This window comes from Urocitellus parryii, chromosome 3 (genome assembly GCF_045843805.1).
Source record: "Urocitellus parryii isolate mUroPar1 chromosome 3, mUroPar1.hap1, whole genome shotgun sequence".
Classification (NCBI taxonomy): domain Eukaryota; kingdom Metazoa; phylum Chordata; class Mammalia; order Rodentia; family Sciuridae; genus Urocitellus; species Urocitellus parryii.
The window spans coordinates 219595659-219616973 of NC_135533.1; the positions used below are offsets into that span (position 1 = coordinate 219595659).

The following is a 21315-nucleotide window of genomic DNA, read 5'->3' on the forward strand; positions in this document are numbered from 1 at the left end:
GTGCTGTGGGCCATTTTGCACTCACCTACAGTCTGTGGTGCCCAGTGGCTGTCTGCTCACATGGCCTCATTGCACCTCTCCCTGGACTCCCTCTCCAGCCCAGGTCTGGACTCCCCTCATGGTCAGAGAAGCCAGCTGGGGTCCCCAGATCACACACCACCCTCGTCGTGACCTCTCCGGCTAAGTCTGAAGTCTTCCCTGCAGGTGACAAGGGCTCTTTCTTGTAACAGTACCTTGAGCCTTGGCTGGCAGCGTGGGGCCTGAGACGCCTAGGGCTGCACTTGGAGTGGGCATCCACCGGGCCTGGTGGCTGGGGTGGTGGGCAGGGCTCCAACACCACCAGGGGGGGTGCCACTGGGTGCACTTCGGCCGGTGGAAAGGGTGCCGGGGAGCAGGCCCTGCTTGCTGCTGGGCCCTTGCATACAACCCACGTGCCCTAAGGACCACCTGAGGTCACTTGGGCACTGCCCAGGTGCCCCCTCCCCTGCAGTCCATAGCTGTCCTTGGAGCCAGTGAGCACCCCCACGTGTGGAAAGGGTCAGCTTGGGATTCTGCAGAGAGGGGTGCTGGCTGGCCTGCTCCTTGAGGCCCAGGGCCCTCCACGGCGACTGAGCCCTGATGAATGTAGATCCTGCCCAGGGGCCAGCACCCCCCTTGAGAGGGTAGCAGCATGGTCGTGACCTTGGGGAAGGATGCCTGCAGCAGCTGGAGTGTCTGGGGGCCTTGCCTACCGACCCCCACACAGACCATTTCCCAGTGGGGAAACAGGCCCCGCAGAGCTCAGGTGCCAAGTCGTCTGAAGCTGGGTGGCTGTGAGGAGTGGGGCCCAGCTTCCCTGCAGACCTGCGTGGCCAGAGTCTTGATGAGGATGGCCAGGACCCCAGCTCACAAAGCATCCCTGTGTTCCTTGTGGGAGACGCTCACTGCTTGGGGCCTGCAGGCGAGGGGGGCCTCCCAGAGCCCAGGCATTTGGCCACAGGAGGAAGAGACGTCTCCACAGCAGGACTGAGCAGAGCAGAGGGTCGGCTGGCCCGGGGCTGGGACAGAGCAGACATCCCTGTGCTTCCTGACTGGCTGTGGGCCCTTTCCCTGCTGTCCCCTGTGCTTGGAGCACAGCAGAAGGCAGCACCCCTCCCCCATGGGGTTGCGTAAGCTGCTGCGTGTGGCTGGACAGGGCTTACTGGAAGTCCCGTGGATTTCTTCACTCCAGAGCTTGGCCTCCGTTTGGCTGCCCTCCCCTTCCTGCCTGCCTGGGTGATTAAGGCTCCGGGCTGCTTGCCCATAGAGCACGCCCACTGCCCTGCAGGCTGCCCTGGGGTCCCTGCTGTCCCCCAAAGGGGGGCTCTTGGCCCTTTAGTGGGACCAGCCAGGAGCCCCCTGGGAGAGTCAGATTTGTGCTCAGGCATCTGACAGTGTGGGGACTCAAGGTCCACCTGCCATCCAGACCACAGACATTTTCAGTGTTGTCACTAGTGCACCCTGACCTCAAAACCAGGTCTGGGGCTCCTCCCAGATCAGCTGGGCCCCTCAGTACCCCCAGGAGTCCCCCTGGCAGTCTCCTGTGGTGCTGAGGGGCAGTGTTCCTCTGCAGCCTGGCAGACTGGAGGTGGGTGGTACAGCAGGACCCTCCGGGAAGCCTGCAGGAGGGCTGTGAGCAGCAGGGGAGGTGGGTGGGGCGAGCAGGAGGAGCCCCTGGAGGCTCCAGCGCCCAGCCCAGCAGCTCCCAGCGCAGCCGGCCTGCAGGTTGGGAGGGAGCCGTGATCTCAGGCAGCCTCAGGAAGAAGCCTCATTCTCTCTCCACAGGACGTGATGCCGCCACCACGGAGCAAGAAGCCCAGATAGGTGCCTGGTGGCCCTGGGTCTCCCAGCCCTCACCTGCTGCCACCTGATGCTTGCAGTGGGGCCTGTCATGGATGGGGAGTGCCCTCAGCACGAGCCCCCGCCAGCGGGCAGCCTCCTCTGTCCCACGTCCCCACTGCAGGTGAGCCCCAGCACCCTGACCTCCTGGACTGCTTGAGCAGGACTCATTGGACACTGCGAGGTGAATGCTGACCAAGGTGGCCTTCATGTGGGACGCTGCGCTGGGCAACCTGCCCATGACCCTGACCTCAATCTTCTCAGTCCGGAGCCTGGCTCCCCAGTTCCCCCATGTCAGGAGAGGGTCCTGTGTGAGGGTAAGGGGTCTGCCTGGACCTCCAGCTGCAGGAAGGGTCTTGGGGCTGTGTGCCTCCTGCTGGCCTCCAGCCTGCTGGGCAAGTGCTCTGCCTCCAGCCACACCCAGGCCCGCCCTCTGCTGGGGACTGAAACCGGGGGCTCTTCTACTGAGCCGCACCCAGCCCTTTTCCTTTTCCTTTGGGCCGGGGTCTCCCTAAGTGGCCCAGGCTAGCCTGGACCTCGCCCTCCTCCTGCTTCGGCCTCCCCAGTCTCTGGATTTATTTTTATTTTTATTTTTTTTAAGAGAGAGTGAGAGACACAGAGAGAGAGAGAATTTTTAATATTTATTTTTTAGTTCTCGGCGGACACAACATCTTTGTTGGTATGTGATGCTGAGGATCGAACCCGGGCCGCACGCATGCCAGGCGAGCGCGCTACCGCTGAACCACGTCCCCAGCCCCAGTCTCTGGGTTTATATGTGTGGGCCATGGCATCCTAGATGTTTTCTTTCAAAACAGTTACTGGCCCTTTGGGAGAGCCGTTCCACGCTGCCCCTACCCTGCCTGGCTGTCCCTTCCAGGGCAGCTCAAGTTGACCTGTGGGAGCCAGAGTGGATCACTTCATTGTTTTTTCTTTCAATTTAATAGACAGTTTCTTAAGCAGTGTTTGGTTTACAGGAAAATTGTTCAGAAAGCCCTGTGTCCCTGTCACTGCGTCCTGTGTGAGTGTGGCAAGCCTGTCAGAACTGACGGGTCAAGGCTAATACACTGTCGTGAACTCAAGTCAGAAGCCTACCTGAAGGTCACTCTGTGTTGGAGAGTCTGTGGCTCCTGACATGGGAGCACCCCACAGTTTCCACGCCCTAGAAGTCCTCCAGGCTCTGCCTGCTGCCCGGCCCCCTGCTGGCTGTGGGCACACTTCTGCCCTCTCCAGGACATCAGGCTGGAGTTGCCCAGGGCGTGGCCTCTGCAGCCTGGGGCCTCCCTGGGAGCTGCCTTGGGGTGCTCCCGGCTCATGGCTCAGGAGCCCCTTCTTTCCAGCACCACATACCATCCCCTGTTCTGGGTGGACCTCTGCACTGACTCAGTTGCCCACCCAAGGACATCTTGTTGCTTCCAGTGTTTGACCACTAAAGTGTCCCAAGACACAGAACACCAGGGTTCAGCTCTGCCCGTCATGTCAGAGCTGTGGGAGGTGCCAGGGTCCCTAGGAGGAAAGGGCCCTGAGCAGAGCTGGCTCTTGCCGCAGTGGAAAAGAAAACAGACTGGGGACTCACGGGGAGCTGGGAGTTGCCAGAGGCCCAGGTGGGGTGTGACTTGGGAGGCTGCCCCAGAGTGGGCAGGTGCCTCTGGCTGGGGCTGTTTTGGGATCCACTCTTTAGTAAAAACCTCAGCTACTTCCTTCTGCTGGGGTGGGCCAAGGCTGGTGCTGGTCCACCCAGAGCCAGCCTGACTCAGATGGGGCTCTGGACATTGCTCCAGAGGACACAGGAGGTGAGGAAGGTTGGGTGGGAGGACGGCAGCAAGAACAAGCCAGCTGTGGTTCCCGCAGAGCCAGGCCACGCTGGGCAGCCTGTGTTCCAGAGCGTGGGAGGAGGTGCAGGCACCAGGGTTCCCCAGACTTGCTCTGGAAAGGCTTCAGGGGCACACAAGCCCTCACCCTGCACAGCTGTGCCACACCCCACCCTGCTGTGGCCGAATGTGGAGCTACGTTGCTTAAAGACCCTGTGCACATCCCTGGGAGAGGAGCCGACTCTTCCGGAATGAAGGGCTGGGCTGGTGTCCCGCGCCTGCAGCCCAGGGCGACGTGCTCTGTGCCCAGCTCCTCTCTGTCCTCCCCTCCTGGGAAGCTGTTGAGCACCCACCTCTGCCTCCCTCAGCTGCTCGCCAGTCATGGCTGCGGACACCTCCTCCTGGTGATTCCTCATCTGCACAGCCATCATTCGCTTGATTATCTCCCTGCTGCGAAGCCTTTGGGGAGAGGCCCTTTTTCCTCTGCTATGAGCAGTGCTGCCGTATTTTCTGCCCCCTCATGGATTACTTTCGGGTGGGGGGGTGTATCCAAAATAGGATTCCTGGGTCAGAAGGAGAGCTGGCATTGTGTGGAGGATGGCGCTGTCCCTGCTGCCATGTCCCCTTTACTGACTGGCAGGCTGGGGCTCTGTCTGAGCAGCTGTCAGGGCTCAGAAATGTATCTGGGCAGGGCGGGGATGCAGTCCCTGGTGTGAGGTGTGGATGGAACCCTGACTGTCCCCAGCCCCCAGAGAGAAGGCTCCCTGGTGCTCTCCAAGCTTGGGCTGCTGCAGGGTGTCTGGTGGCCATCTACAGGCCATGCTGGGGACCTGGCCTGCCCTTCCTGCTTCAGAGAAAGCCAGACTGCCCTTCCCACTCCAGTAGAAAATCCCTAGACAAATTCTAATTGGAGCACAACTGCCCAACTCTGGCCAGTTACACCCCAGGGCCTGCCCTCTGAAGATGGAGCCACCCCTGGTACCAGCACCAAGTCCCAAAGAAAGCTCTGATTGGCCAGCTATGTGGAGTCACCCTGTAAGGAGGATCAGGTGCCCCTGACTGGACAGAGGTTGGGGGCCTGGGTGGACAGGCCATTACTATCCCTCACCAGGTGGAGGCCCAGAGCCTGTGCTACCTAGGGGGTCCTCTGGTCCTGGGGCTCCTTCAGGGCAGCCTAGGCCTAGGTGGAGCCTGCTAGGAGAGCTAGGCCCAGTCCTCTCACCTCTGCTTATGTACTAGATGGCTTACCGTAGTTCATCTTAGAGGCCACAAGTATGCTCTGGAAAGTTCTGCCTTGGGGAGGCCGGGCTGGGCCTGAGTTTCCCTCTCCCTGACTGGGGCAGAAGGCGGAAGGCACTAGGCCAGGGCTCTGGGGAGATGTGGGGTTGCCAGCAGACCCCACCTGGTCATGGTGGCCCCGCCTCCTTCCATTGTGGTCTTGAGGAGGGTAGGTGCTGGAGCTGGAAGCCTAAGAGCCCCGGGCCCTGTGCTGGAGAGACGCTTCACTGTCCATTCTGATAGACTGCCTCGGCAGCCCATGGAGCCCTGGAAGTCCAGAGGTCCACTGTGGCTGGGCTGGCCTGGCCTGGCCTGGCCTGGGCTGGCTGCTGGGTCCTGCTCTGGAGGCTGGCAGACCCCAGGAGCTTGGGCTGGGGTAGTGAGGATGCAAAGCTGGTGAGGGAGGCCGCGCAGCCGCCTGGGCTGGTGCCAGCTCGCACCCTGGTCCCAAGTCTAAGTGGACGCGGCTGGGCCCAGGGAACTGTCCAGCTCCACAGGGGTCTGGGGAGGGCTTCCTTGCCAGGAGTGTGGCAAACAACCCCCTGCCCTGGTAGCTGATGTGACCGTCAGACCTGACTGTGACAATAAGAGGGTGCCCAGCCGGTGGCCTCTCCTCAGTGACCCCGGGGAATTCCCATCTGCCAGTCAAAAGAAGCCAGGGCCCCAGTAGGGGCTAACCCTGGGGCACTAAGGGACACTACTGAGTGGCCCCCCACACCTTGGGGAAGGCCTCAGTACCCCCCATGAGGCCCTGCTTTCAACTTGGATTGGGCTGAGCTAGGGCTGTGTGCTTTCTAGGCGCACACTCTGACCCTGAATCTCATCCACAGTCCCCCACCACTCCAGGGGCCCTGGACCTGGTGGGGGAGCTCCCTGGGCGGGTGCCCTGGGCTCTCTTTCAGGTAGGAAACCGAGGCACGGTGAGGCTATAGTGCCTGGGTGGCCAGCAGGGAAGCCCTGGTTCCACCCCTTGTTCTGACCATGGCAGCAGCTGTGGCAGGGTGAGGCCAGGGTCTGGCCTCCCCTTCCTGCCTGTGCCTGATTCCACTCTCACTTCCAGAACCCCCTCCTGCACTATCCCTACCCCTGGTGGAACAGCTTCCCACAGGCACCGTATCCAGCCTTCTCCAGTGAAAGCCAGTAAGTGTCTGAGCCCTGGTCCTCACCCACCTGCCCTTGGGCCACACTGGTTGCCCAAGGCTCTATTGAAATTAGAGCTCACAGCCCAGGTGCGTGGGCCTGGCCAGCTCTGACCTGCGGGCTGGGCCTGGATGCCTAGGGCTGCAGAGGTTGTATTTACCTGATGTCTGTACTGTGACCAGCTGGGGAGCATTAGGAAGACCTAGCCTAGGGCCTAGTGGTGAGAGTGAGGAACTAGGCAGGGCTCTTGTGCAAAGGCTGGTCAGGAACTGGGAGGTGAGTAGAACCAGGAGCGAACCTTTCTCCAAAAGGCCATAGCTGAACTGGGTTTTGAAGCATCAGTAGGAGTTTGCAGGGGAGTGGGCCTGAAAGTGGGCCTAGTCATAGCCAGAACTTTTGGGAATTCTAGAATACTTTGGAGTGAGCCTGCTTGTCATCCCAGCAGCTTGGGAGGCTGGGGCAGGAGAATTGCCGGTTCGAGGTCAGTCTCAGCAAATTACTGAGGCCCGAAGCAACTTAGTGAGATCCTGTCTCAAAATGGGCTGTGATGTGGCTCAGTGGTTAAGCACCCCCAGGTTTAATCCCCAGTACCAAAATAATGGGGATGATCCTGGAGCGACTCTCTTGGGCAGGACGGGGTGGGGGTGGGTTCCAAGAGCACGGGAAGGAAAGGTGAGACGCTCTTTTCATGTCCGCTTTTCAGGGATGAGGGGTGGCCGTCCTGGGAGCCAAGGGAGCCCCAGAACTTGGGAGCTGGGAACAGGAAGGCTGAGGGGCACTGACCTCTTCCTCCCTGTCCCCAGCTCTGCACGCCCACCTGAGGCTCAGCCTCCCAGCTGGGGTGGCCACGTTGGCCCTGCTATTCCTCATTTTGGGGTGAAAGGGCAGAACCGTGTGGGGACAGTGACAGGGTCCCACCTTGGAGGAAGGTGCCCCTGGGTCTCCGGGCTGTGCTTTTGTCTGCCCTGTCAGGGTGTAAGTTGGGCGTGAGGCCAGGGAGTCGTGTCCAAAGGGCCAGCAGAGCTTTCAGGGGGCTCTCCGGCCCGCCTGCTGCGTGCAGGGCGGTCACCATCAGGAGTGGGTGCCGCACGGTGTCTGGCGGGAGCTGCTGCAGACATGCTGCTGAGCTCCAGTCTGGGGAGAGGAGGGAGTCCTGGTGGTGAGCCCAGCAGACCGCCACGCCCCGCGGTCACCTCCTCCCATCTCTCTTTCCAGTCAGTTCATGAGCCCCACCTCCTTTGGCAGCCAGCCCTGCCCGGACACCAGCTACCCTGCTGTGGCCACCGCCCCCAGCTTCCTGCCAAAGAGCAGCGACTTGCCTCAGGTAAGAGCCACAAACTCATCTGTGGCTGGTGTCCGAGGGCATCTCGCTTGGGACACTGTGGCCGTAGGTCCTCCCAGAGACCTGATGCCTTGACTTGGCCCGGGGCCCCTGGTGCTGGTCAGGTACTGCTAGCAGTAGGAGGTGTAGCTTGATTTCCGGGAGCAGCCTTGACTGCTGTGGGCATCACCTGGGGTCTGCACCAGTGGCAGGGAGCTGTGCCGGAATGGGCACTAGACAGATTGCCTCCCCACCGAGGTGGCCCTCCTGCCTGTCTAGCCCCACTCACTGCTAAGCAGCAGCCCTGGGAGTCAGCATGCCAGGTAACCCCCACAGGGAGCCCTGTGCTGGACTGCGAGCCAGCTGGCGCTTGCAGGGAGGGACCAAGGGGTGTCGGCGCTGCGGGATATTGGTGGCTTGGTGGGCCCAGCACCGTGGGGCACACCTGTCTTCCCAGCTGCTGGGGAGGCTGGGGCAGGAGTACCGGTTCCAGGGCAGCCTGAAAAGGGCTGGGTGGCTCAGTGTGGGGCTGCTTGTCTGGCGTGGGTGGGGCCCTGGGGGCATCACGTTCCACACACAGAAGGAACCAGCCACGTCCTGGGGTGCCTTGGCTTGGCATCTGGTTTGGGAACGAGGCACGTTGGCTCCATCTCTCTCTGTGTCTCTCTGGATCTCTGTCTCTTCTCCGTGTCTGTCTGTCTGTTTCTGCTTGTCTCTCTCTGTCCATTTCTCCATGTCCTTCATTTCTTCGTCCCTGCCTCTCTCCCAGCCCTGCCAAGAGTGCAGGAGCCTGGGGTGGCTGTGCCCCTCTGGCTGCTGCACGTGTGAGCCTTGCTCATCTCGGCATGTGGTCTGGCAAGTGTGGGCCAGTGCCCGCCCCTTAGAGGGGACCGTGCCATCCCACCTATCCCGTGCATTGAGTGCCTACTGCACCCGAGGCCTGCTAGCATGCTGGGGCTGGCACCCTGGTTGGGTCAGGTTGGACACAGGCCGCCCTGGGAGAGAGCCACACGCCTGATCCCTGCCAGCCTCTCCCCTCCCAGGACCCCAGGCCTGTTGGCTGGGCCTCGGTCCTGTGATGCAGGAAGTGTAGACCTAACCCTGGCCAGCCTCGCCACACCACAGCCCCTGCTGCTGGCACACAGGACGGCTGGCAGAGGAGCCCCGTCCTCCTCCCTGGGCAGAGGGCTCTGAGGTGGGATCAGGGGAGGCCCTGAGCTGGGTCACCCAGGGTCACCTCAGGGTCCTCCTGACAGGAGGCAGGAGGGTGAGAGTCAGGGAGCCTGGAAGACGCTGGGCTGCTGGCTCTGGAGCTGGAGAAGGGACTGGGGCTGCAGGGCCTCAGGAGCTGGAAGAGAGGGACGTGACTCTCCCTGGGCTTCGGGAGGGCCGGCCTGCACACCTGGGTCTGGCCAGGGTGGCCAAGTCGGCTGCGACCAGAGCTGAGACATTGCAGGTGCTTGTTGGCCGCTGTGGCACCGGCAGGGCTCGGCCTGGCAGCAAGAAGAAACTGGGCCTCCACGCGGCTGGCGGCCAGCTGCTCTGCTCCAGCAATGGCTGCCGCTGTCCTGCAGCTCAGAAGGAGCTGGGGCGGTGTGGAGCAGGGCTGGGTCCAGGATGGAACGACCAGGCTTTTCCTTGACAGCTGCCAGCCCTGGGTCTCCTGGCAGCTGGAACACAGGAGAAAGGAGGCGAGCCCCGGGACCCCTGGCCTGTGGGAGAGAGCCCGCCCCTCTGTTGCTGAGTCCTCCCAGTTTCCTTGGGGCGCCCTGCGTTCTCCCTGTCCTGAGCTGATTAGTCTGGGCTCTGGCCTCCTTGCCTGGATTCTGCAGAGGTGCCCGCGGGTCCAGTACCAGAGGACTGGCTGCAGGAGGGGCTCTCTGGAGAGCTGGGCTCTGGCACACTGTGGCTCAGTGTGGGAGAGGCTTCCTGACCCACCGTGGAGTAAGACAGTCCAGATTCATGGGAATGTTGCAGGAACCGAGTCCCTGAGCACCGCCCTCCCTCAGTCTCCCCATGAGAGATGGCCTCAGGGCTGGGCCACCCTGGCACAGCACTGGTGCCCAGATGCCACCTGGCTCCTGTGGATGGCTCCTGTGAGCTGAACCTCACCAGCTGTTTGTGGACGTCCCTGTGCTGCGAGTGCTTGTCCCATGATGAGCTGGAGGTTCTGCAGTGCAGGCAGGAGTCCTGCAGCTGTGGTGGTGGGTCCTCCTGGGGGCCCAGTTTGGAGGCCCCAGGCGGACATCTCTGATGCTGAGGACCAGGCGCGACACTTGGCTAGGGGGTGTCTGTGGGCTCCTATGCGGGGAGCATGGGTGGTCCCCTGGATTCACAGCCTGGGCACCGTGGGAGCCTGCGTGGACCCGCCGTAAAGTGTGGCTGGGTGGCCGCCTTGTGCCTGCTCCTTTGTCATTGGAATTCTCTGTAGGGACAGGTGTCCCTTCTCCCCTGCTGCTTAGTGTTCTTCTCACTGGGAGGCTCATGGGTGTTTATGCAATGCGCGGGTCACTGTAGATGGTGCGGTGACCAAGGCATGGCCAGCTGTGCGACAGGGCCACCAGAACGTTGGGGCCTGTCCTGAGAGCCGCTGCCCCCCACTGCCCTGGGGGGGCACTACTGGACCACCTACTAAGCCAACCCTGGAGAGGGGCTCCTTTCCTCACTAAGCCATCTGTCTCCAGGGTGGCAGGGGCCACAGGCTTGCATGTCCCTGGGCAGTGGCCTGGAGCAGCTCTAGGGCTCCCCGAGGACTGCCCTACAGGGCTGCAGGTGTGTGGGAGTACTGGACTGGTGGCTTTGCTTCCCGTGGTTTTTATAAATTGAGATGATTCATAAAACAGAAAAGGCATCATGTCACTGGGCGTGGTGGTGGGTGTCCGTCATCCCAACAGCTCTGGAGGCTGAGGCAGGAGGATCACGAGTTCAAGGCCAGCCTCAGCAAAAGCAAGGCACTAAGCAACTCAGTGAGGCCCTGTCTCTAAATACAAAATAGGGCTGGGGAAGTGGCTGAGTGGCTGAGTGCCCCTCAGTTCAATCTCCAGTACCCCTCAAAAGAAAAGAAAGGACACGACACCATGTCCGAGTGCCCAGCTCTGTGGTTCTTACTACATCCCCTGAGCTATGTACCCATCACACCAGCTCGAGGACGTCACCGGCTCGTGGCCCGGCGGCACTCCAGGTGAGCGAGGCCGCACCGTGTCCACCTGTCTGTGTGGGCTGTGCTGGTGTCCACCATCTCTGGAGCTCACCCGGTGGAGTGGCTGCTGGGCGGAGTCGGGTGGACAGTAGCTGGACATGTGTTCCAGATGAGGCTGGGTTGGATTGGGGTGCACTTGAGGACACACTGGGGCCAGCGGCATCTGGAGCCCCACTGGCCTGCTCCTTGTGCTGAGTGGGCTCTGTGCAGGCTCCCCGGCCCCTCTGGTTCCTCATCACCCGCTGCATTCCCCAGCCCATCCTTGGTGCACTGCTGCCTCGAGGTCCCTGGGGTCCTGACTGCAGGCCACGGGTGTCACCCCCAGTGCCCATCCCCCACAGACACCCTGCAGTTCCAGGGGTGGGTACTTCTGGACCCCTCCTCCCGAAGCCACCTGGACCCCCACATCTCAGCTGCTGTGCCCTTCCCCCACGTGGCCACTGGCCCTCCATCTGTGAGGACGCCTCCCAGGAGTGGTCGGCGGGCTGGGCCTGCACCCAGGTCCCTCCGTGTTGCAGGACTGTCAGGAGGGTGTTTGTCCAGGAGCAGTGTGCTGTTGCCAGCCTGGGGGCTGCTGGGAAGCCAGGGATGAGCTCACGCCCGGGAGAGTGCCGCCTGAGCTGCCACCCCCCACCACGGCCGCTGGCCTCCACTCTCCTGCTCTGCAGACGCAGCTCGGCAGGTCAGAGGCTTGGCCCACCCACGGCCAGCTTCCCAGTTACCGGCAGTGGGTGGAAAGAGAGAGGGAGAGGGAATCCTTACAGGAAGCCCTGTAATTCCCCAGCCACTCAGGTTGAGACCCACCTCTGCCCCGTGGCCTGAGGAAACCCGGGGGCTGGAGGCTTTGAGGACCCCCGATCAGCAGCTCTTCAGGGAGGGGGACCCCGCGAAAGCTACTGGCCAGGGAGTGGCTGCAGGAAGGCAGGCCCCGGCTACAGCGTGAGGCACACAGGGGCTGAGGCTGGGCCCGCCCCGGGCGTCTGGGCTCTGCAGGACTGTGCACAGGCAGAGCAGAGGTTGGGGCCGAGAACAGAGTGTCCTGGGACTGCTGTCAAAGCGCCGGGGCCTTGCAGTCCTGGAGGCCGGTCTGGTGTCCAGTATGTGTGGGGCCATGCTCCCTGCAGAGTCCACCTGGTGTCCCTTGGCTTGGGCCACTCGTCCCCAGCCTCTGTTGTCACTCAGCCACCTCCTCCATGCTCTGCTGTCTGTGTCCCTCTGTCCCATGAGGACGCCTGTCCTCAGACGAGGGCCCACCCTGATTGATGTGACCTCATCCTCATCAGTCACTCTGTACAGACCCATTTCCAAATGAGGCAGAGGTCCCACGGGTCAGGATCCAAGGTGTCATTTTGGGAGACACAGTCCCCACTCCGCAGGAAGCCAGAGGCTCTTCCCAGACATCTGAAGCGAGGCCCCAGCAGCCTTCTCTGACCCGTGGCTTCCCAGCTTGAGGGACAGAGCAGTCCCCTGCTCAGTCTGCTGCTGTGACTTGGAAGCTCACCCACTGCAGGGCTCTTGCAAGGGCCCAGCCAGGGCCACCATGCCCTTCCAGGGCTCAGTGAGGGCAAGAGGTGAGGAGGAGACCCAGGACCTGGCAGGGGTGGGGTGGCCCCGGGCCTGTGTCCACATGGTCTAAGGATCAGTCTGTCCCACGGCATGGACACAGCCAGACGGGCACAGCCCACCCAACCAGGTGCCACTGAACAGGGCCTCTGCCTGTCCCTGACACTCAGTCATCGTGCTCCCTCCTCAACATCCACTCCAGGCCCAGTGTCCCCTGGCACCGGCCACCTCTCATCCCAGCTGCAGTCTGCACCCCTGCAGCCCCTTGTCGCCATGCTCACCTGCCCCCAGGGCCCCTTTCCCAGTGGCTGCAGTGCTCTGGTGCCAGGTGGGCTCCGTTCCTGGTGTGGAACCAGTGGGCCCCAAGGCAGCTGTGGCCCTGTTCTTAACACTGCGCCAAGCCCTGGGCACAGATGTTCTCTGGTCCACACCGCCACACCTTCCTCAGGAAGTCAGGGGCAGTTTGGAGGCTGAGAGTGAGCAGAGAGGCTGGGGTGGAGTGGGTGATGGCCCCCAGGCAGGAGACCCCCTCTAGCTGCCCCTGGAAAATGAATCCCCGTAGCCTGAGTGCCCGTCCCCTAAGTACCCACTCATTCTGGCCCTCGCCTCCTCTACTGCACAGCAAGTTTCTGGAGACAGGAGTGGGGGCTGGGGTCAGAGTTCAGGTGGTCTGTGGGTGTCTCACGGCATTCATGCTGGTCAGCCTGATTTCAGTCTGCACTATACTTTGTGTGTCTTTTTATTTTAGTTTCCTACTAACCCTTTTGAAAATGAGAATCCATATAACTGCTGGATGTATTGGCAATGCCTGTGATCCCAGCCACTCAGGAGGCTGAGGCAGGAGGATCTCAAGTTCGAGGCCAGCCTGAGCAACTTAGCAAGGCCCTTAGTGAGACCCTGTTGCAAAAATTTAAAAAAAAAAAAAAAAAAAAGGGCTGGTGGTGTAGCTCAGTGGTAAAGTGCCCCTGGATTCAATCCCCAGTATTGGGGGCAAAAATTCACATGAAGTTCATCCTTTTAAAGTAGGATCATGGAGTTTTGCAATCACCGTGTCTATCCAAACATTCCGCCAACCAGAAGGAAGCCCTGTTTCCACGAGCAGTTACCCCATCCCCACCCAGCCCAGTACCCACAGGTCCACGTCCCGACTCTGGACTCCTGTCCTGGACGTCTCCTGTCACTGGGTCACACGCATGAGGTCCTCAGGTCCATGTAAGCTGTCACCTCGCTCCTGCCTGGCTGAGGCCGCCCCGGGTGGCTGGGCTGGGCTGTTGGCATGTGTGGTCAGGTGAGCTGCTGTGCCTTGGACACTGGGCGTCCCGCCTGTGTGCGACCTGCCTCCCTCCTCCCAGGCTCCCTCCCGGGGTTCAGCTGCAGGTGCACGTCGCTCTGTTGGGCTGGGTGTGGGCGGGTGGCCCCCAGTGGCTGGCTGCCCACACCCTGCCAGCCACGTGTGGCGTGGGTCCTTCTGCCGGCTGCTGGCCCTGGCTGTCTAGATCTAGCCACCCTGGGGCCGTGAGGTGGGGGCGCCCTTGCCCCAGCTGGTCTGCCGGCATGGCCGAGGGGTGGTGACCTTGGTCTACGCTGTCTGTTGCTGGGCATTGAAGGGTCTCAGAGTCTAGAACTGACAGCCCTTTGGGGACCCTTGTGGGTGCTGCCTCTGGGGCCTCCTGGTTCCCCTTGGAGCCCTGGGAGTGGCCCCACCACCTGGACTCCGTAGGCATCTGGGGGCACTGCTTCCCTGTGGGCCCCTCAGCTTACAAGGAGGGGACAGTCTGGCCACAGGCCCGTGGGACTGCATCTGCTCCAGCTACTGAAATCCACAGTGGAGGCCCCCTCGCTCTGTCCCTCTGGCCCTGGGTCTTCAGCACCCAACTCTGGGTGTCATCAGGAATGCCCACGCAGGACTCCATCCAGGTGCCTGCGATGATACCCTGCCACCTTACAGTCTGGACCAGGGTCCCTGGCCGGGCAGGCAGAGGATATTCCTCTGTTCAGAGTTCTGCTGGCCGAATGACCAATCCAGCGTGTTCTCCTTCAGATTAGCTCTCCACCACGGCTGAGGCCCTCCTCTCGGCCCCCACTGTTCCTGCAGGCTGTGCTGGGCACCGGGTACAGGCCAGAGGCCAGGCCTGGTGGGGCCCAGGCTCGTGCCCACCCCCAGCTGTCAGTCGCAGCAGCCCTGTGTCCTGTCCTGCCTGTGGCCTCTAGTGTGCCCCTCCGGGAACTGCTCTCCAAGAGGGGAGCACACATCAGCAGCAGATGGAGAGGAGCTCCCCGTGTGGGCAGGGGGGTGTGGGGAGCACAGGGGCTGGACCTCCGTTCCCAGAAACCTTGCCTCCCAGTAACTGTCGTGAGGACCCCGGAGCAGCAGCTGGCCCTGGCCAGGCCCAGGGAGCAGGCAGAACAGAACCTGGCACCTTAGCAACCTGGGGAAACTGAGACCTGTGCCCCCTCGCCTTTGCCCCCACCCCAGCGCCCCGGAGGAGCCTGGCGAGGCTGGCAGGGCGCACCCAGACCAGGCAGCCCTGCGTTGTTGACAGCCCGTCTGTGGCTGGATTACGCCCCGTACAGTAATTCTCCTCGCTCTGCCAGTAATTGCCCTGACTTACCAGGCAGGCATCATTTCCTGAAAGTCAGCCGGCCTTAGAGGAAGTAGGCGCGAGGCCGTGACTAACCCCACATGCAAATGCAGCCGGCCTGAGACAGCGCAGTCCTCCCTCCGCCCCCGTCCGCCTGGGACGGACCGGTGCCGGGCTGCCTGCACGGTCATGAGGGAGACTCTTAGGCGGCTCCTCCAGGGGACCTGTCCAGCGGCCGGCACAGCCACGCTTCCCAGCCATGTCCCAACTGCGCTTCTGCCTACAGTTTGCAGCTCTCCACGAGGTAACACTCCTGCTCCCTCGGGCGAAGGGTGCCGGTGCTCAGGTGGGGGCCTGGAGAGTGAGACCCCACCTGTCCCTCCAGATGTCCCCAAGGGTAGGAGCACCCAGGCTGTGAGTAGCCCCTGGCCCTGCTGTTGTTCTTTGGCAGCGAGCACGGATCTGAGAGGGTTTTCTGGGAGAGCTCTGGGACCCCGGCAGGCCAGGCCAGAGCAGACACAGAAGGGGCTCAGTCCAGCCCCAGCGAGGGCCCCAGAGCCAGAGCTCCTGGGCTGGCGGGGCTGCGTCCATCTATCCCTTTCCCGGCCCAGTGGGGGACTAGTATCAGAACCTCTTGTGGACCAGGGTGGGTACGATTTGAGACTGGCTCTGCTCGACTGGGTAGGGCCAGGTCCCCATCCTTCCCTTAGGTCCCTGTGAGTCTGGCAGGGGTGGGGCAGCACCTGTTTCTGGGGTCATTTCTGGGCTCAGCTTCCTGGACCAGGAGGGGGTGTGTCTAGTGTTAACGTTCCCCCAGCAGCCTGGGAGACCCAGGCCAGGTCCTGCCTCCTTCCTGCCCCTTCCAGGGCTCCTGGAATGCAGAGACTAAGACCATCCAGGCAGCCCCAGGCCCTCGTGGATCCTCACTGTTGGGCGTGGCCGCCAGCCAGCTCCCTCCTCCCTAAGGGAGGAGTACTGAGCCCAGACTTTGGAGGGCAGCCTGCGGGAGGCTCAGGACTCCCTGTCAGTGGGGCACGCGGCACAGGCTGAGGTCACAGATGAGCTCCAGGGGGACGGGCACTTGGGGAAGACTGGGGAGCAGCGGGGCAGCGAGGTGGGATCCGGCACTAGCCTTTGTGGAGTTCAGGGAACTCCCAGACCCACATCCAGACAGAATTGGGGCATGGGTGCCTACGGGGAGGGGCTCTCTCGTGGGACCAGACAGTGGATGAGATCTGGAGGGACCCTGGGCCTGTCTCTCCCCACCCCTGAGAAGTGAGGGGGCCCAGTGCTCCAGGTGCCTAGTGGGGTATCCTGCTCTGGAAGGGGAAGGGAGGTGAGGGTGTGGGCTCCCAGTTATGCAGGGGCCGTACCCCACACGCATGGTGACATGCCGTGCCCTCGTCACACTAGTGACCTACATAGATACACTGTATCATTGACAATTAGAGCCCACACTTTACCCAGGTTCCTCTGCTTCCCCTCGTGTCCTTCTCCTGCCCTGGGACCCGATCAGGACCCTGGGTGTCACCGCCACCACACCCCCTCTGGGCTCCCTGGACGGTGTTGAGAGGAGTGGTGAGGTTTCAGGGGCTGCCCCTCAGCTGGGACTGTCAGTTCTTGTTCTGTGACGGGGTGGGGTTAGGAGGACGCTCCAGGAGGGCCAGTCCTCCGCCCCCTCCAGGTCTGTGCCCTCAACAGGCCCTGGCTGCTGCCCTGGCCTTGGTCTCCTGCCGAGTTGGGGCGTCTCCCCGTCCCCCACTGGAGGGCCCCTGAGTGCAGCCCACAGGGCCTGAGAGCTCTGCTCTGTCCTGCAGACGGACCCTTGACAGGCCGGGCCTGACCGCCCTCCCCATCCCTGAAGCAGGCTCCATGGTGGCAGCTCTCAGCCCCTGTGAGGGGTGGCTCAGTGAGGACCCCACCACCAAGCCAGAGGCAGGGTGCACCCCCTGTGGCCACCTGCTGGACCCCCACCAGGCACGTGCCTACCTGCAGGGGGGGTGTCCCTATTCCAGGCCCACCAAAGCCCCAGAGCTGGGGACAGGACAAGCTCCCTGGCATTGTCCCCTTCACCTGGACTCAGGCTGTCATGCCCAGAGATGGTCTGGGACAAGACTAGGGTATGGGTGGCCTGGGTCAGATTAGGCTGGACCCACGGTCACCAAGTGGCCTCATGGGAGCAGCCAGTTCCTGAGACAGGGTCTGCTCGACTGGGTAGGACTTGCTGATCTGTTGGGTACCCAGCCTGCCCGCTGTGGGGCAGTGGACATACCCCTCTTTGCTCTCGCCGCTCTCCTTGGGCTCTTGGGCTTCTCTGCCTTCCAGAGCCCCCACCCAGGCTCCTGAGGGCAGGAAGGGCCACGGTCCTGCAAGCAGCTACCTGCCTTCCCGCCAGCGCTGGGTTCTCCTCCAGGGACTTTCCTGCCAGTGAGCGGGGGCGGGGGGAGCCTCTGCTGAGGGTCTCGGATCTGCCCTCAGCCCCACCTCCTGCCCAGGGGGTTTAGGCTGGGCATGGAGGAGGAGTGGGGTGTGCAGAGCCCCCACTCCATCAGCTAAGCCAAGGGTGGCGGTGGTCAGGACTTGCTCCCTGCACTGGGCGGGAGGCAGCCTGGTGGCCCATAGCAAGCAGCTGCCCCTCCTGCTTCCCAAGCGTCATTGGTGCTTCTGTCCACAGGGGGACCAGGGGTCCTGGGGCAGGTAAGAGAAGGCCAATCCAGGCCCTCAAAGGGGTCCCAGGGACGTTGCCAGCATGCTGGTGGCTGTGGGTGGCCGTGTGCATCCATGGGTGCCCACAGGACTCCAATTTGTATGTCCTGTTCGCTTGACCAGCTGTCCTCAGGAGACCCTAGCCAGAGCCCCACCACAGAGATCAGGTAGGACCTGACCTGTCACAACTGGGGACTGACTGGGCACACCTTGAGGAGGTTACAGACACTTGAGTCCCACCCCCACTCCTGCCTTCAGGAATCGGGATCTGAATGTCAGGCACATCACCGTGGGATGAGCCAGGATGGCCCTCAGCAGGGCAAGAGAGATCAGGGGTCTCCTGTCCTCTGTGCCCTCTGAGATGCGGGGATGCTGGCCTAGCTATGCCCTTGATGCCAGTCTGAGACCGAGGAGCTGTGTCCTCCGGTCACTCCATCCTCCCAGTGTCTGCCCATTGATGGAGCGGAACTGACCAGGTCCCAGGAATGCTTCCCCAGAGCCCAGAACCCCAACCTCAGCTGACAGGGCGACACTCTCTGGGCTTCTCAGTGGCCCCCAGCCTGCCCTGCACCCTGCAGGCCTGCCCCCTCCCTAGCCTGCTGTCAGGACTGAGTCTGGGGGTCCTAGCAGCCCCCTGGATCCCAGCCCTGCTGAAGAAGTGCTGCTGGCCCAGGGCCAGGCAGCAGGGCTTGGCGCGCTGGGCCCGGAGGTGCTGGAAGCGGGCAGATGGCACTCCTCCTGAGCCAGGCTCTTGGGGTGCTGCCCTGGACCCAGGGGCCTTGTCTGCAAAACAGGAAGGGGCAATGTGAGTGCCCCTGCGTTTGGGGTCCCTGGGCGGGGGCAGGCTCCCCGAGTTTCCCAGGTGCTAGTGGGGTGGTGGCAGGTGGCGGTGAAGACAGGCTACAGTGAGAGGCTGCAGCAACCCTCCGCTGTTTCTGCACCCGTCTCTTCACAGGTTGTAAATGACAGTTCAGCTCAGTGTGGCAGACGCCAGCCACAGGTGGCACTACCTGCACAGCGAGGGTCCCTTGGCCCCTCCCCACCCTGCCTGGCCTTTCACTTTAGTTTGAGACAAGGTCTTTCCAAGTTGCCAGGGCTGGCCTGGAACTTGCCATCCTGCCGCCTCAGCCTCCCAAGGGGCCGGGACGGCAGGAAGAGCAGGCTTCCTTTCCCGAGCTGCCGTTCATATGTGGTGTGATTCACTCATTTGAAGGGTGCGGTCAGTGGTGTTAGTGTGTTCATGATCGTTGTGCAGCCATGAGTTCTGGAGCATCCCGTCACCCCAGTAGGAAACCCTATACCCTGGAGCAGCCCCCCTTGCCCCCAGCATTCCAGCCCTGCAACTGCAAGTCCACATCGTCTCTGGACCCTCCTGTCACTGGGTCACACCCTGTGGCCTTGTGTGACTGGCTCTCATTGAGCACCAGGTCCCTGGGTCCCTCCGCACTGCAGCTGTGTCACCTCACTCCTGCTCATGGCTGAGGGATGGTCTGTGTACTGCTGTCCGTCGTGCACACCTGGTGCTGCCTCACCTGGGCTTGTCTTCCAGGACGCCTCGTACCTCGAGGACCTCTCCAACGCCTCCATCTTCTCTTCGTCCATCGACTCCCTGTCAGACATCGCAGACACCCCCGACTTCCTGCCAGCAGACAGCCTCAGCCAGGTGCCCACCATCTGGGATGTGAACACCACCGCGTCCACCCACGACAAGGTCAGTGCCCCGGACTCTGCCAGAGCTGCCCCAGACTCCACGAGCCCCTCGCCCCACCCCAGGCTGGGGCACCCTCTCCTCACCCTGCTCTGTCCCCGGAGGGATTCTGGATAGTAATTTTCACTCAGGGGACTCTGGTGACCTCCAGAGACATTTGACTGTCACCCTGGGTAGAGGTCAGGGACACTGCCCAGCACCTGCAGTGCCCAGGATACCCACCCCAGAGAACTCTCTGGCCCCTAATTTTAGTGGTGCCCAAAGGACCACACCCATCCAGCCCTTTCTAAGGTATTTGGCAAGAAAGAAGCTTCTAGACTTGGGGGGACAAGTGAGGAATGTGTCTGGGGGGCCTGAAGTGGAGGCTCTGGAGGCTGACATGGGCACACACCCTGGATAGCTGACGGGCTGGGGCCAGGAAGGGGGACAGGAGGCTCCGAGCCATCATGTGGGGCCACTCAGGCCTGTTTCCCCTTGGGATCTGTGCCCAGCAGGCACTGCCCACCCCTAGGGGCCTGGCTGGCCTTCAGTGGGTGGCACCAGGCCATCTGAAACCTAGTATGGCAGAGCTGCCCACCTGGGCTGGAGCATGACCAGTCTTCCAGGAACCCAGCAGGGTCTGCCTGGCTTTGGGTTGAGTAAAGAGAGCGAGAGGTGGGGTGGGAACTGTGACTCTCTGGACTTCCTTCACTTTTTCTTAAAAATCTCTGGTCGGGCCAGTACGGTGGCAAGGGCTATCATCCCAGTCCTCAAGAGGCAGAGGCAGAGGCAGGAGGACGGCGAGTTCCAGGCCGGCCTGGGCAATCTGTGAGACCCTGTCTCAAAATGAAACGCAGAGGGTGGGCTGGCCCGTGGGTCCTTGGAGAGGGCTCGCCAGCAGCGCGAGGCCCTGGGCGCCACCCTCAGCCCTGCAGATGTTAGAAGATCTGGGGTGTCCCTCAGCTACGGGAAAACCAGGCTGTGAGGGTCGGCGCCCGGATGGGACCCAGGACCCTTGTTCCCCCATGAGCCTCCAGCTCTTCACGGCCCTGGGGCTGGGGCAGCTCAGGGGCCCAGCCTGCTGGGTCCTACGGTCAGGTGTGCTAGGGGTCGGCGTTGGCGGTCCCTCCTGTTGGCTCACACACACGGTGGCTGAAATGAGAGCCACACATCTAAAAGGGTGTCTTAGAACCACACAGGCCCCTCTCGGGGCCTCTGGGCGCGGTGTAGTGCTCTGGACAGTGGCCGCCACGCCGCTCGCCAAGGGTGGGCAGGTCAGGACAGGGTCCTCTCCCAGACCATTCCAACTCTGGTCAGTCCTCAGGCCCTGAGGAGGCCATGAGTGACACACACTCAGTCCAGAGGCCAGGCCTGGCTGCCAGCCCAGAGTCAGTGCCCCCTGGCCAGCTTTGCCTACCCTGCCCTCTGTCCATCAGGATGCAACTCAGGCAGTTTATCTGCGTCCCCAAAGCGAACCATGGTCTGGTCATCCCTTCACCCTGGCCACTGCACAACGGGGCATTTCAACCTATTCACCCACAGAAGGCCTGCTGTACCCCTCAAATACCATATCAAATGGCCTCCTGTACAGTCCTGCCAGGCTAGTTTCACCAGTGGCCTTGCCCAGGGGCCCAGCCGACATGCCGTGCAGCCCCGAGTTTTGTCTCATCTTCTCCCTGGAAAGGACCCCCCCAGTGTCCCCTGTGCTCCTGTGGGCCTGTGTACCACCATGGTCTGATACACACAGGCCTCAAGCCACCAGACCTGCCCAGCCTACCAGCTATCCCACCAGCTCCTGGGAGACCAGGGGCTAGGGCTGTTGTCCATGAAGACTAGTAAGTACCTTTCCCAGGTGGCAGGAGCCATTCAGGAGGCCCCAGCTGACGCCCTGTCTACCCTGCAGCTGTTCCTGCACAGTGGGCCCTTTTCAGGCCTCGAGGACCCCGTGACCTCCCTCCCTAGCACTCCGCTTCTCATCAGCTACCAGGTGAGCCAGGCAGGCCAGCCGGGGCTCCCTCTCTTCCCCTCCCAGACCCCCTGGGCACCCACCTAGGCAGGGATCTCAAAACCTCAGGCCACTCCGCAGCGAGTGCCCACTTTGCAGATGAGGAAACTGAAGCCCAGGTGAGGTGCCACCTGGGGGTAAGGTCAGGCCACCCCCACCAGGTCATTTG

General features: G+C 62.3%; 1 protein-coding gene across 4 annotated transcripts in view; it reads left to right on the top strand.

Moving 5' to 3' along the window:
* Nucleotides 1-21315, top strand: part of Sbno2 (strawberry notch homolog 2) — a 49799-nt gene that overhangs the window by 16592 nt on the left and 11892 nt on the right. For 2 of the 4 annotated variants that reach the window (XM_026413998.2, XM_026414001.2), the window contains exons 2-6: nt 1804-1981; nt 6004-6083; nt 7299-7407; nt 19004-19165; nt 20994-21128. In XM_026413998.2, the coding sequence (XP_026269783.2) occupies nt 1889-1981; nt 6004-6083; nt 7299-7407; nt 19004-19165; nt 20994-21128 (579 nt within the window). In that variant the 5' untranslated portion in view covers nt 1804-1888. The remainder of the gene's footprint in view (nt 1-1803; nt 1982-6003; nt 6084-7298; nt 7408-19003; nt 19166-20993; nt 21129-21315) is intronic. The other 2 variants (XM_026413999.2, XM_026414000.2) reach the window with 2 other exon arrangements.